This window comes from Kluyveromyces marxianus, chromosome 7 (assembly GCF_001417885.1).
Source record: "Kluyveromyces marxianus DMKU3-1042 DNA, complete genome, chromosome 7".
Classification (NCBI taxonomy): Eukaryota; Fungi; Ascomycota; class Saccharomycetes; order Saccharomycetales; family Saccharomycetaceae; genus Kluyveromyces; species Kluyveromyces marxianus.
Window position 1 is genome coordinate 931,792 of NC_036031.1, and position 14,022 is coordinate 945,813.

At 41.2% G+C, this 14,022-nt stretch overlaps 4 protein-coding genes across 4 annotated transcripts; 2 read left to right on the forward strand and 2 right to left on the reverse strand.

Moving 5' to 3' along the window:
• Nucleotides 1-904: 904 nt before the first annotated feature.
• KLMA_70453 (ice-structuring glycoprotein) lies at nucleotides 905-3,304 on the forward strand (the record flags this gene model as incomplete). Its single annotated transcript, XM_022821715.1, has 1 exon — nucleotides 905-3,304. The coding sequence occupies one exon, from the start codon at nucleotides 905-907 to the stop codon at nucleotides 3,302-3,304; it is 2,400 nt and encodes a 799-aa protein (XP_022678049.1).
• Nucleotides 3,305-5,834: 2,530 nt separating this feature from the next.
• ADY2 (acetate uptake transporter family protein) lies at nucleotides 5,835-6,659 on the reverse strand (the record flags this gene model as incomplete). The annotated part of the gene is made up of 1 exon (XM_022821716.1): nucleotides 5,835-6,659. One exon carries the CDS (start codon nucleotides 6,657-6,659, stop codon nucleotides 5,835-5,837), a length of 825 nt encoding a protein of 274 aa, XP_022678050.1.
• Nucleotides 6,660-7,653: 994 nt separating this feature from the next.
• Nucleotides 7,654-9,849, reverse strand: FRE3 (ferric reductase family protein; the record flags this gene model as incomplete). The annotated part of the gene is made up of 1 exon (XM_022821717.1): nucleotides 7,654-9,849. The coding sequence occupies one exon, from the start codon at nucleotides 9,847-9,849 to the stop codon at nucleotides 7,654-7,656; it is 2,196 nt and encodes a 731-aa protein (XP_022678051.1).
• A 1,955-nt stretch (nucleotides 9,850-11,804) lies between these two features.
• On the forward strand, nucleotides 11,805-13,343 carry yxeK (putative monooxygenase yxeK; the record flags this gene model as incomplete). Its single annotated transcript, XM_022821719.1, has 1 exon — nucleotides 11,805-13,343. The coding sequence occupies one exon, from the start codon at nucleotides 11,805-11,807 to the stop codon at nucleotides 13,341-13,343; it is 1,539 nt and encodes a 512-aa protein (XP_022678052.1).
• Nucleotides 13,344-14,022: the final 679 nt, after the last annotated feature.

Consider the following 14,022-nt stretch of genomic DNA (forward strand, 5'->3'; position numbering starts at 1 on the left):
TTTATCTAAGAAATATTCCGTTACGATAGTTTCTAGCTTCGAGGCCTACATACACCAAGATTGTAGTTACTGTAAAAGGAAAGAAAAAAATTCTAATGGTGAGCTAGACTCCCAAAAGATCCGAACCTAGCCAAACATGCATGTAAAGGAGGTTCTACGGCACTAAGTATGAAAAAAATTCAAAACCAGCATGAATGTGCCCCAACTTGCAGAAGCGGTTCCACTAAAAGTAACGTACATATTTTAAACCCATACATCTAAGAGATCCAAATGGCTTTATACAATGCAACTAACTGATCACCACTGCAACCAATTCTTGGTATTTTCACCTACATGAAAAGAATCTAGATGCTCCACCAACCGTCCACGCATGATCCTACGATAAATATGTAAAGTGCCTTTGTAAACTGTCGAGTACCTAACTACTTTACTTTACTGCAGAATATTTGGGTTGAGCTGATGTATTTTCCTTACCTATTCAAAATATTGCAGCGGGCCTAAAGGTACAAGATTAATTCTCTACGTAGGTTTTGCAACAGCGCCGGACACAGAACTGCACGTATTTTTAGGTTTGTTAACAAAAATTAGTAAAAAACATAAGCTGATGGGCCTCTTTTGTCTCGTGCTGGGTTTTTGGTTATTCAATATGCAGCTTATGTGGGCACGAATTTTAGCAGGAATTTATACCTAAATGACATAACCTTGCAGCTAAATGGAGAAGCAGTTCCAGGAATATCCAGATATATATATATATCCATGTACATACCGGTTTACATTGAGAATGCTCATATATAATGAGAATGTTTCCAGTAGGTATGATGTAGAATGGATAATATGCATTTTATCGAGCAACAATACAAAGCTGAATAGTAACGAGACAGTTCATTGCAACACATCGTAGTAAATGTACTTCTTTACGTTAGCTGCTCTACTGCTTTTTAGCAGTAGATTGATCGCAGCACAGAATGCAGCAGCCGCAGCCGCAGCCGCAGTTACACCAACGACCACTGAGACTGGATTTACAACTTGGACTGGTACAATTTCATCGACTGTCACCACTAAGTTGATCACAACCACAGGTGCCAAGGGTTCTCCTCTTGTCATTGAAAGCTTCCTAGTTGCTACTCCACCAGCTCCAACTACCACTGAGACTGGATTCACAACCTGGACTGGTACCGTTCCAACCACTGTTGCAACTTCTTTGATCACAACCACAGGTGCTAAGGGTTCTCCTCTAGTTATCGAGAGTTTCCTAGTTGCTACTCCACCAGCCCCAACCACTACTGAAACCGGATTCACAACTTGGACTGGTACAATTTCATCGACTGTCACCACTAAGTTGATCACAACCACAGGTGCCAAGGGTTCTCCTCTTGTCATTGAGAGTTTCCTAGTTGCTACTCCACCAGCCCCAACTACCACTGAGACTGGATTTACAACTTGGACTGGTACTGTTCCAACTACTGTTGCTACCTCTTTGATTACTACAACTGGTGCCAAGGGTTCTCCTCTTGTCATTGAGAGTTTCCTAGTTGCTACTCCACCAGCCCCAACCACCACTGAGACTGGGTTCACAACTTGGACTGGTACAATTTCATCGACTGTCACCACTAAGTTGATCACAACCACAGGTGCCAAGGGTTCTCCTCTTGTCATTGAGAGTTTCCTAGTTGCTACTCCACCAGCCCCAACTACCACTGAGACTGGATTTACAACTTGGACTGGTACTGTTCCAACTACTGTTGCTACCTCTTTGATTACTACAACTGGTGCCAAGGGTTCTCCTCTTGTCATTGAGAGTTTCCTAGTTGCTACTCCACCAGCCCCAACCACCACTGAGACTGGGTTCACAACTTGGACTGGTACAATTTCATCGACTGTCACCACTAAGTTGATCACAACCACAGGTGCCAAGGGTTCTCCTCTTGTCATTGAGAGTTTCCTAGTTGCTACTCCACCAGCCCCAACTACCACTGAGACTGGATTTACAACTTGGACTGGTACTGTTCCAACTACTGTTGCTACCTCTTTGATTACTACAACTGGTGCCAAGGGTTCTCCTCTTGTCATTGAGAGTTTCCTAGTTGCTACTCCACCAGCCCCAACCACCACTGAGACTGGGTTCACAACTTGGACCGGTACTGTGCCAACCACTGTTGCTACCTCTTTAATTACTACAACTGGTGCTAAGGGTTCTCCTCTAGTTATCGAGAGTTTCCTAGTTGCTACTCCACCAGCCCCAACCACCACTGAGACTGGGTTCACAACTTGGACTGGTACAATTTCATCGACTGTCACTACCAAATTGATTACTACAACCGGTGCTAAGGGCTCTCCTCTAGTTATCGAGAGTTTCTTGGTGGCTACTCCACCAGCCCCAACTACCACTGAGACTGGGTTCACAACTTGGACTGGTACTATCCCAACTACTGTCGCAACTTCTTTGATCACAACCACAGGTGCTAAGGGTTCTCCTCTAGTTATCGAGAGTTTCCTAGTTGCTACTCCACCAGCCCCAACCACCACTGAGACTGGGTTCACAACTTGGACCGGTACTGTGCCAACCACTGTTGCTACCTCTTTAATTACTACAACTGGTGCTAAGGGTTCTCCTCTAGTTATCGAGAGTTTCCTAGTTGCTACTCCACCAGCCCCAACCACCACTGAGACTGGGTTCACAACTTGGACTGGTACAATTTCATCGACTGTCACTACCAAATTGATTACTACAACCGGTGCTAAGGGCTCTCCTCTAGTTATCGAGAGTTTCTTGGTGGCTACTCCACCAGCTCCAACGTCTATCACCTGGGATTTCACTAGAGGTACTAACGTTGTTAAGACCACAATTTCAACAGCCTTTATTACAACCACTGCCAAGGATGGGTCTCCATTGGTTGTCGAGAGTTTCTTGGTTGCTGTACCAGCAACTACTACTAGTGCTGAAACTGATTTCACTACCTGGACTGGTACTGTCCCAACCACCGTTGCAACTAAGTTGATTACTACAATTGGTGCTAAGGGTTCTCCTCTTGTCATTGAGAGTTTCCTAGTTGCTACTCCACCAGCCCCAACTACCACTGAGACTGGATTCACAACCTGGACTGGTACTGTTCCAACCACTGTCACCACTAAGTTGATCACAACCACAGGTGCCAAGGGTTCTCCTCTAGTCATTGAGAGTTTCCTAGTTGCTACTCCAGAAGTAGATTCCACTGAGACTAGCTTCACAACTTGGACCGGTACTGTGCCAACCACTGTTGCCACTAAGTTCATCACAACTAAGATGCCAAGGGTTCTCCTCTAGTTATCGAGAACTTCGTAGTTGCTACTCCTCCAGCTCCAACATCTATCACCTGGGATTTCACTAGAGGTACTAACGTTGTTAAGACCACAATCTCCACAGCCTTTATTACAACCACTGCCAAGGATGGGTCTCCATTGGTTGTCGAGAGTTTCTTGGTTGCTGTACCAGCAACTACTACTAGTGCTGAAACTGATTTCACTACCTGGACTGGTACTGTCCCAACCACTGTTGCTACCTCTTTGATTACTACAACTGGCGCCAAGGGTTCGCCTCTTGTCATTGAAAGCTTCCTAGTTGCTACTCCACCAGTTCCAACAACAACTGAGACTGGATTCACAACTTGGACTGGTACTGCGTCAACCACTGTCGCAACTTCCTTGATTACTACAACTGGTGCCAAGGGCTCTCCTCTAGTTATCGAGAGTTTCCTAGTTGCTACTCCAGCTAGTAGCGCCCAAGCACCTTCCACTAAGGCAACTTCTGCTTCGACAGCATCTGCTGCTTCCAGTAACATCACTTCCGTGCCATCAAGTACATCTACTGGAACAGCACTCACAAGTGTACAGAATAGCACCATAGTATCTGCAGCTACTACCACATTTGGGTTTACTCAATGGACAGGGACAGCTGAGACTACACTTTCTACCGTTCTAATTACTACAGTAAATGCCGAAGGAATTACAATAGTAGAAGCTAGTTACTTAGTTGCAGAGCCAACCAATAGTGCTGCTAACAGTGTTACATCTCCTCTTGCAACTTCTGCCTCGACAGCCTCTGTTGTTACCAGTAACATCACAGCTCCGGTATCGAGTGCATCTACTGCAACAGCACTCTCAAGTTTACAGAATACCACCATATCCGCATCTGCTACCACGTACGGATTTACTCAATGGACAGGGACTGTAGAGACTACAATTTCTACCGTCGTAATTAGTACAGTGGATTCCGAAGGCTTTACTGTAGTCGAAGCTAGTTACTTGATTGCAGTTCCAACCAGCACTGTTACCAATAGTAACACCTCGGGTATTTACACTGACGTTACATCTATACCATCAAGCGTTCTTGACAGTTCTTCATCCCTTTTCTACAACCCTACATCTACCCAATCGAGTGACTATTACATCACAGCGGCACCTTCCAGTGGTACTGATGTTGTTTCAGATTATGATGGCAGTCTCACATACGCTCTCACCACTGAGTCCTTCTATGGTTCAGACGGATTTGAAGAAGTTGAACTAAACGTCAGAGTTAGAACATTAGCTACAGAAGGATCCGTACCTGCGACGATCACATACTCTACCGATAAAGTAACCTCTACTGATGCTGCAGGTTCAACTTACGTAGACTGCGTCTACTATGTCCAGACTCCTGCTGCTGCCAGGTACAGCAATGCGAGCGCTTCCACCGCAAATCAAGCTAATTACGTCACCAAAACAACTCTAACTAACTCGGAAGTTCAATGGGTTACTGTCTGTCCTACATGCAGTAAAAAAACTTTAGCAGCCCACGAAACAGCTACAGCTGAATCTAATACTGTTGCGGCTACAGCCACTACCAGTGCTGCCAGCGAAAATGTGAAAACAGCTACAGCTGCAGCCACAGCAGCTACCAGCACTGCCGGCGTAAGTGTAACAACAGCTCCTGCAGAACATACTAAATCATCTCCAAACGGTGGCAACTTGAACGCTCAATCAACAGCACAGGCAACAGGTCCAAATGAAGGTCCTGTTAGTTCATCTAGCGGCTATTCTTCAAACGAAAGGACTACACTCTCACAAAATACATTGTTCGAGACTGAAACCTCTATCAAAACGAGAACACAATTATCTGGAAGTGTAACCTTAGGTGGAAGTTCTTCCCTAATCTCTGTATACAATGGCTCAGCATCTAAACGTGGTTTGAGCAGTATTTTATGTTTGCTAGCACTAGCATTGATTTGAGATAAATTATCGGTATGTTTTGATAACAAATGCCACCATATAGAGAACTTTTAAACTAGCAGGATTAAATTTCTGGTCCCCATAATTGAGTGTGTTAAATCTACTTTCTGCAGTTCTCTTGGATTTTTTCACTCGCAAATACTATCCTTTATTTGGTCTTCTATAACTATGCCTTTTTATCGCAATCTCAAAAATTGGGGGATCTTTTTTTATATTTTATAGTTCGTTTTACTTCTAAACGTGTATGTATATGTATCATCATTAATTCTTGACGACAAATCGGATTTAAAACATGGACTCACTGACACTTGCGCACAACAAAGCGTAGAAAGGAATATGCAGTTTTTAAGTATACATTCCTCGATATTTGGTCTGAGTTCCCGTCTTAGGAATGTTTATTGATCTACATATTAGGAGAAGGAAAAAGTTGTTGTGCCATTTCCTGACATCGACTGCATTCATTGAGAGGACAACACTGCTTTTTTTTATCAAGATTCCATGCATAAAGAAAGATACACACTTACACACATATGTATATATAAATATAACTACAGTTAAAGTTCAAACCAGGAACTATGTACAGTCTATATCTAGTGTCTTGGCAAAGCAAAGGGGCGGACAGTGACATACGAGTTTTCTTTCGTTGCCAAACCTGCAAATGCGTCATACCATGCAATGAACGCTACAACAACCCCAAGCACTCCTCCAGCCTTTGTCACACCTGTTTTTTGTGTGAAACTTCCAATTGACAAGAGCAAGAATGTGATAGTCAATAGGAAAAATAGCGAAAAAAAGGCCACGGTAGATTTCATAGTACATAGAGTCATTCCTGCCGTGAAAATTGCCCAGCCAAGCAAGAAAAATCCGACCGCCGAGGAAAATTCTTCTGGGTGATCCTTGTATGATTCTGATATATTGAAAAATGGGATGTACAAAGCCGAAAAAGACATCCAGAACCCGCCGAATGAGGACAACGCCGTCCCACCAAACGTGTTTTCCAAAGCTATTTCCCACACTCCAGCCACTAGCTGTACAAGTCCACCATAAAATGCAGCCAAACCAACCACTACGTTTGGTATATGAACACCCATCGCACCAGCGTTCACCATCGACAACACAAACGTAGTTAATGCAAACGCAGATAAACCTAATGGAGCAGGATTGGCAAATCTGTGTGTAGAAGGTGGTGCTAGACCTGGGTTCAACGTACCACCAAAGGCTGAGTACAAATCCTCTTTCAAGAATTTCTGACGCCCTATGAATAGGAACTCATGATTATCACCGCCTGTGTGTATCTTTTGAAGCTCTAGATCTTCATGGTAAAGAGCCGGATCCTGTGGATCAAAAGATCTACCTGGACGCTCCACAAATTCGTGTTGATTCACCTTTTCAGAACTAGATCCGTCTGTGAACATTCTCTACTTCTTGCTTTTTTTTTTCTTTCTTCCACCTACCTGTTGCTGTTCAATAAAGCACTTAAGGGATGTGTCTGTGTATACTTACTTCCCAGTAACTAATAACTACCAAACAAACAGACAAACAAAATACTGCTAGCAAATAGAGGTACAAAACCCAAGAGATCCACAACACAACAATCAGTGTTGCCCATATATATATACAAATACACACATATACACATATTATGGATTTAATACCTCTTGCAATCAGATGAATAATCTAACCCTCACTGCTCATCACGCCGGACCTTACTAATGGGAATGCCGTGCGGTGTAGTGCCTCGAAGCTGATGTACCCTAACTTAAGTCATGCTAGCGCCAAGCAATTGCTGGCTTGTACACTACTGTTTGTGACACGAGAACGCCGCTGGCACACGTGATTTGAGGGGGAGTTTTAATCAGTAGCGGTGATGTATGGGTTATTGTGTGGTGCTACTAGCCGAGTTAGCCGCTGTCGAAGAGGGGGCAGAGCTACCCACGGTCCCACGGCTCCCAGATCGTAGAATGTCGGATCCGTTTTTTGTAGAATACCCTTTTTGACCGAGAATATATATGACCACAATGCCAAAAAGACCAAGAAAATGATTTTTCGTTTTTTTTCTTGTGGGGGAGAATCAGTGTTTTCTTTAACTCCCGGTATTAGCCGGTGTTGGAAAAGACGTTATCTTGGCTATAGTCCGAAAAAACACCTGGAATCTGTGTCAAGTCCGGTTTCTGTAGAAATTTGGCAATGGCGGCAACAGAAATACACTACCAAAAGGGAAAGAAAGTGTGGGGGTGGTATCTCGAGATTTCTAAAAGGAAGAAGGGAAGAAGGGAAGAAGGGAAGGGAAGAAGGAAGGAAGGAAGAAAACGTCTTTTATTACGTATTGTAGCATATATAAAATAATTTAACGGGGGCAAACAGAGAAGAAGAAAAAGAAGAGAGAGAGATGTGAGGCCGTGTATTAGATCAAGACCAAACTTGAGCTTCCTCAAAGTAGTCAACTCTAGAGTCCGATAAGTTCAAACTGTTGGCTACAGTATCTCTTATTTCGTCATTCATCTTTGGAGGACCACAGCTGAGAATGGCCGTGCTGCCCTTAGAGTTGTTTTGTATTTCTGACATAACCAAGGCTTGGATGTCTGGTCTTCCAAAATAAATATTGATCTTGTTTAGTTCTTTGAATACGCTGAAAGAAGTGCCGGAGTTGGTATCGGCGGCATTATCCTCGCTAGTCTGGTTGATGATGGCGACATTCTTTTTTTCAGAGGAACTTAGATCATCCTCCTGTTTTAAGTCCACGATGTCATCAGAGGAAGGAGTGTCGTTTGCGTTCATTCTGGTGATATAGATGTCTATTTCACCAAGTCTGTCTTGCACCTTAAGTAAATCATCTTTGAACCATTTAAGCGGGGAGCAATCTCTGATGATCCAGATCCATTTGACAGTTTCTCTAGAGGTTTCAGTGAGATTTTTAGTCAGGTTGCTGTAGTTGGAGAACCCAGTCGGAACACCATTCCCACCTGTGATGATGAGACGGTTTTCGTATTTTGACAATGGTGCCTCAAATCCGTATGGCCCTTCTACGAACACGTAGAAGCTTTGCTTTTTGTCCGCCATTTTGGATAAACTTTTCGCTAGTGACGCGGTGAGGCCCTTTTTCGCTTTGATGTAGATGTGGATTTTCTTTTCGTCTGCGTCGTTTTCATCGAAAAGAATAGTGAAAGGATGAGACTGCCAGAATCCGTATGGTCTGAGGACATATATGTACACGAATGCACCTGGGAAAGGTTTCCATGTCGATGGCCTTGCGATTGTCATTTTGATTGTTCCATCTTCTTCAAATAATTCACAATCAGCTCGTTTGACAACCCCAAACCACAAAAGTCTACAAATTCTCAAGAGGTGGTCGCCACACCATAGTCCAATGGAGGCGTAAACATACTCCATCCATAACCCATTGAATATTCTCAAGTGATACCATAATCCTGCAATGTATAACGCAGAGAATAGAAAATGTATAGTCTTGAATATTTCATACCAGTTGACGCGGAAATATGATGAAGCCTGGAACAGCATCAAACCGCCGACAATTGTGGCTATGCCTCCCCAGTACCAGTATTGCATTTTCCACACTACGGCTAGAGAATCAATCTCAAGCCAAGTATAAGCTGCAGAATGCACCAAAGCATGGATCCACATCCCTCTTGCTGTCCATTTGTGGTAGACCAAGAATGTTTCATAAGGCCATCCTGTTAAATATAATAATAGGTTGTTTCTGCCAGATAAAAGGAAAACAACTGGAGTATGAATGGTAGATATGACACCAGTTCTGTATTGCACCAGATCTGCTGTCTGCGTTGCAACCTGATGCTTACTACTAGTGTAGAAATTGTCTGGAAATATATCGTAATCGACACAGCTTAGAATAACGTTCAGTGCAAAATATCCAAACAGAATGTAGGTTTGTGCCCTTGTTGGCATTAGACCAATGATAAAGTTTTTCCATCTCATATTTTCCGTGTGCTTCTTGCTAACTGTTGGAATGGTAAAAAGTTTTCTAAAAGCATTGATCTTTGGACCAACAAATCTCTGGGCTATCCGTGGACATAAAATCTTTGACCAAGTGACAATACCGCCAATCAACATACATCCTGCAAAATAAATAAAAATGGCACCACCATATAGCCTAGTGCGACTCTCAGACCTTGCTCTGCTATAGTAAGCTCTGGTAAACCTTTCAACTTTTCTTCTTGGCGGAATTACTGGCTTAGTCTGATTCTTTGTTGGATCAAATGATGGATCAGAATCGATGTCAATAGCAGAAGAATGAACTTTTTCATAAAGTTGATGTAATTCTGGGACAGTATGATTATAGAAAGGAACTGATGTTTCACAATTCTCAATTATCTTTTCTAAACTCTTGTCAAGATCTTCTGGCTTCTGGTGGTCGAAGTTACAAATAAGCCATGACAAAAACCTATTCCTAGTTGGTTGGCAGTTTGGAGCGTAAGCACTCCCTAGATCATTAGTAAAAATGTATGGATTCAAAGTATCTAAGCAAGCCCAATAGACACTCTCTTCCTTGGAGAAGAAAGTATACTTTGCGGCCGTACACCAGCTCTTAAAGAAGAATAATGCTAAGACGAAATTTTTCACCAGCATATCAAAACAAATCCTACTCTTAACAGCCTAAAGAGCTCCGATGGCTAGGAGGCAAAAACCCAAAATGCACTATAACTTACTACAATCCAATTCCAGGTGTTTCAAATAACTTCATTCTGAATAATCTATCGACATTGATGTTTTTATAGTATTTTTGACGTTTATGAGCGACATAGAAAACTCCGGCTATTTTTCTTCTGTAACTCGCGAGAGGAATGGCAGTTTAACGAATAACATACCAATTTACCCTATACTCAATCGACAAGACCAATCAAATCGTTATTGTTAATGACATTACTATTCAAAGGTTTTAAAGCGATGAGGCAAAAATTAAAACTCTCGGCGGAAAAGCGCCGAGCTAGCGGAAAGAAACCCCACAGAGCCAAAAAACACTGGGCCAGTTAGGGGGTATATCATGAAATTGAAAATCTTCAAGTAAGCTATAGGTGAGCGATGAGTGCTAACAACCGGTAAATGCATCACTTAGCGGCAACAAAAAACACACACACATATACTTTTCCGCCATCTCTTGTCAGAACAACCGATATAATTTTAAGAAAAGGGTGCAACAAGAGCCCTAAAATATATTTCAGCGTAGGCTAAAAAAAAAAGTGCAAACATTAAAGCCCTTCTTGAAGTATAAAACTGGGTGCATATGAAGATCATAACATGAGATGCTCGAAGAAGGGTCCTTATTTGATATTGATGCGGAAAAAGTCACTTTTCTGCAAATCCGAGAGAATGCAAGAACTGCTCTACTTTTTTTTTTTTTTTTTAACTGAGATCGCAGGATATTTCCACGGCCCAAAAAATGCAGACTTAGAAAATATGCGGAAATGCCAAGGGTCTGCATTAATAGTGCAGCATGTTACAGGTCTGAATAAAGGCGACATTGGTTAAGCATTTTTTCTAAAAGATATGACAACTCATCTTGTAAAAAAGATCAATTCCGGTCCAACTAACGAAAACTAGAGTGACTCGTTATCAAATTTTTTATGGATCAAAGAAAAAACATAATTTGAATGAAATTCCCCTTGTTTGATACGGGGTGCTGATTCATATTAGAGTAAAAACTGCTTCTGTCTCGGCACTCAGGTTGCTTCATAGGTCTAATAGTTCACAAATCCTTTAAGGTGCTGCAAGATGAAATAGTCACACATGTAGATTTTTGAACACGAAACAAAACCTTGACAGTTTCGTGTGCTAATCGGATATAATCAACACTATGACATTTTTCTTTGAACCCTTAACAAGAGGACAATATTGATTATTCAAAAAATAAAAAATAAAAAAACACTCCGCAATGAAAACAGATGGGTATGGAGAATTGGTCGAGTTTTTCAGAAATATGTTAAAGTTACACCCATTTTGTTTCGAGTAAACCAGGTCAGTTCAATAATTTGGTTCCAGCAAACGAAGTCATTTGTAAAACTTATTTGTTTTCGTTTTCGTTTTCGTTTTCGTTTTCATCCATTTTCATTTTTTTAAGTTGTTCGCTTCTTGATTTTCGTAATGTCTTCTTTTGTCTCAAACGAAGACAGTGAATAATTCACTGTAAGACAAAGGCAACGTCAAAGCGAAAAACATATTATATTATCACAGAATGACGCTTATCTGTAAGGTTTACGGTGCCAATTAAGTATAGGGCTGACAAAGATGAACAGCTGTTATTTAGTGGCTGATAATATAATCATGTGATAAAACTGAAAACTAAAATAGAAGAAGCCGTTGTTTCACTTAACAATGCATTAATTTATTGCATATTGCAATGTATTTGTAATAAGACGTTCATAACCTCTCAATATATTTAAAGAGGGAAAGGAAATGACATCGAAATGTTTTCTCCAATCCAAAAGACACTTCTCATTGCTTAATAACTTCGAATATTATTGGTGTACATATTAACTGATCAAAAACCGTGAACTAATTAATATACATATCATAGTAGAATCAACATGACGCAGAAAAACCACGGAGATGCTCAGCAACCAAAAAGACAAAAAACGAATGACGATGGCAAAAGTGCTCCAAAAAATATTATCCTAAACGCATTTTTGATGAGTTCACCTGGTCTTCAAGTAATCAATTCCTGGAGAAATGAGAAAGACCAGACTTCTACTTCTGCAGAGAATCCCGAATATTGGATAGAATTAGCCAAAGTTCTAGAGAGAGGTGGGTTCAACGCAGTGTTTTTTGCTGATGTGCTAGGTCCTTATGATGTTTATAAAGGTCCAGGAAACTTTAAACCTGTCGCAAAAGCCGGCGCGCAATGGCCGTTACCTGATCCAAGTTATTATATTCCGCTTATGGCTGCTGTTACCAAGAGATTGGCGTTTGGTATAACGATTTCTACTATTAGTGAGCAGCCTTACCACTTGGCAAGAAGATTGGGTACCTTAGATTTGATAACTGGAGGTCGTGCTGGATGGAATATTGTCACTTCTTATCTTGACAGTGCTTCTCGTAACCTATTGAATGGTCAAAACCTCCCAGATAAAGTCGAAAGGTACAAGAAGGCAGAAGAATTTGTTGACGTCATTTATAAGCTTTTCTTGAGCTCCTGGCAAGATGGGGCCGTTAAGGCAGACAAGAAAAAAGGTGTATTTACAGATCCAGAGGGATTGCGTCACATCAATCACGAGGGAAAGTATTTCAACGTCCAAGGACCAGGGCTCACTCAACCCAGTCAACAAAAACTTCCTGTTATCATCCAAGCAGGAACTTCCCCAAAAGGGAAAGAACTAGCTGCCAGAAATGCGGAGATCATCTTTTTGAATAACCCTTCGAAAGATTCATTGAAGAAAAATATAGACTCCGTGAAGTACCTTGCCCAGCATAAGTTTGGTAGAGATCCATCAAAGATCAAATTTTTGTTGCAGGTCACAATAATCATTGGCGACACAGCTGAAGATGTAAAGCAACAAATTGATACTGTAAGAGCCTTGGGCGACGATGAAGCAGCCCTGGCAATGTTTTCAGGTTGGAGTGGAATCGATATTAGCGCTTACACTGACGATAAACCGTTAGAAGACATTGAAAATGTCGCTATTGCCTCAACAATACAGTCCTGGAAGATCGCCTACCCTGAAGTTAAAATCTGGACAAAGAAAGAAATTATTGACCGTGTCACCGTTTCCGGTTCAGGTATACTTTTCGCAGGAACGCCAAAAGAGGTAGCTGACACAATCCAAGATTGGGTTGAATATACTGGTGTCGATGGCTTCAATTTTGCTTACACCAACCTACCAGGTACTTTCAAAGATATTGCTGATAAATTGGTCCCTGAATTGAGAAAACGCGGCCTTGTCCCAGGACTTGACGAGTTAACAAGAGCCAACGAAAATGGTTTATCATTCAGACAGCAGCTCTTTGGCACTAACGAATTGGATCCTACCCATCCAGCTAGTGAACTAAAATGGAAAAGCAATGAGAGTAGAGAAGAATTTGAACACAGATTTTCTAAAGCCTTAGAAAAGCTACACGCTACGTTGTAATTTCAGCTTTTATGTTACAATATTATTACGAAGGGATGAAACTGTTATGTTATGTAAGCACACATAATTTATAAATGATTAGTATAATGCCAAGAACTTTTTTACTATTTTCATTTTGCCTTTTAATTTTTTGTCCTCTCGTTTAAACAATGCACATAGAGAGAAGGGTGTCGTGAGACCACAATAAATTAGTTACGGGTTTGGGCAATGTGGCTTCCTAAAAGGGTGTACACTGTCATTTGCAACAATCACACTTTTTTTTACCAACAGCTTACTCAAAGTATGTGTAAGTAAAGTCAGCGTATGCTTTAATTAGGTTATGACATAGATAAAAGTTATTAAAATCATTGGTTACGTAAAGCAGTAGTAAGATATACAAAAACCTCGGAACATATTGTCTTCACTCTTTCCAAATTTTGCATTGTGTTTTAATAGTGTGTTTTTACATTACAAACCCTTTTTTTACCTCTTTTCCATATTTGTAAGGGGTTATGTGACTTAATTACTCGAAAATTAATAATTGTCCCCTTAACAGAAAAGGTACAGAATTAATTTAGTAAGCTCGGAAAGCTGAGAATCATATAGAACAATGGTGAGTCTGACTTTTGATTAATCGACCGAACAGGAAAAATATACATATATAAGTAGAGAGGAAATGAAGAGGTCTTTGATTAGGTAG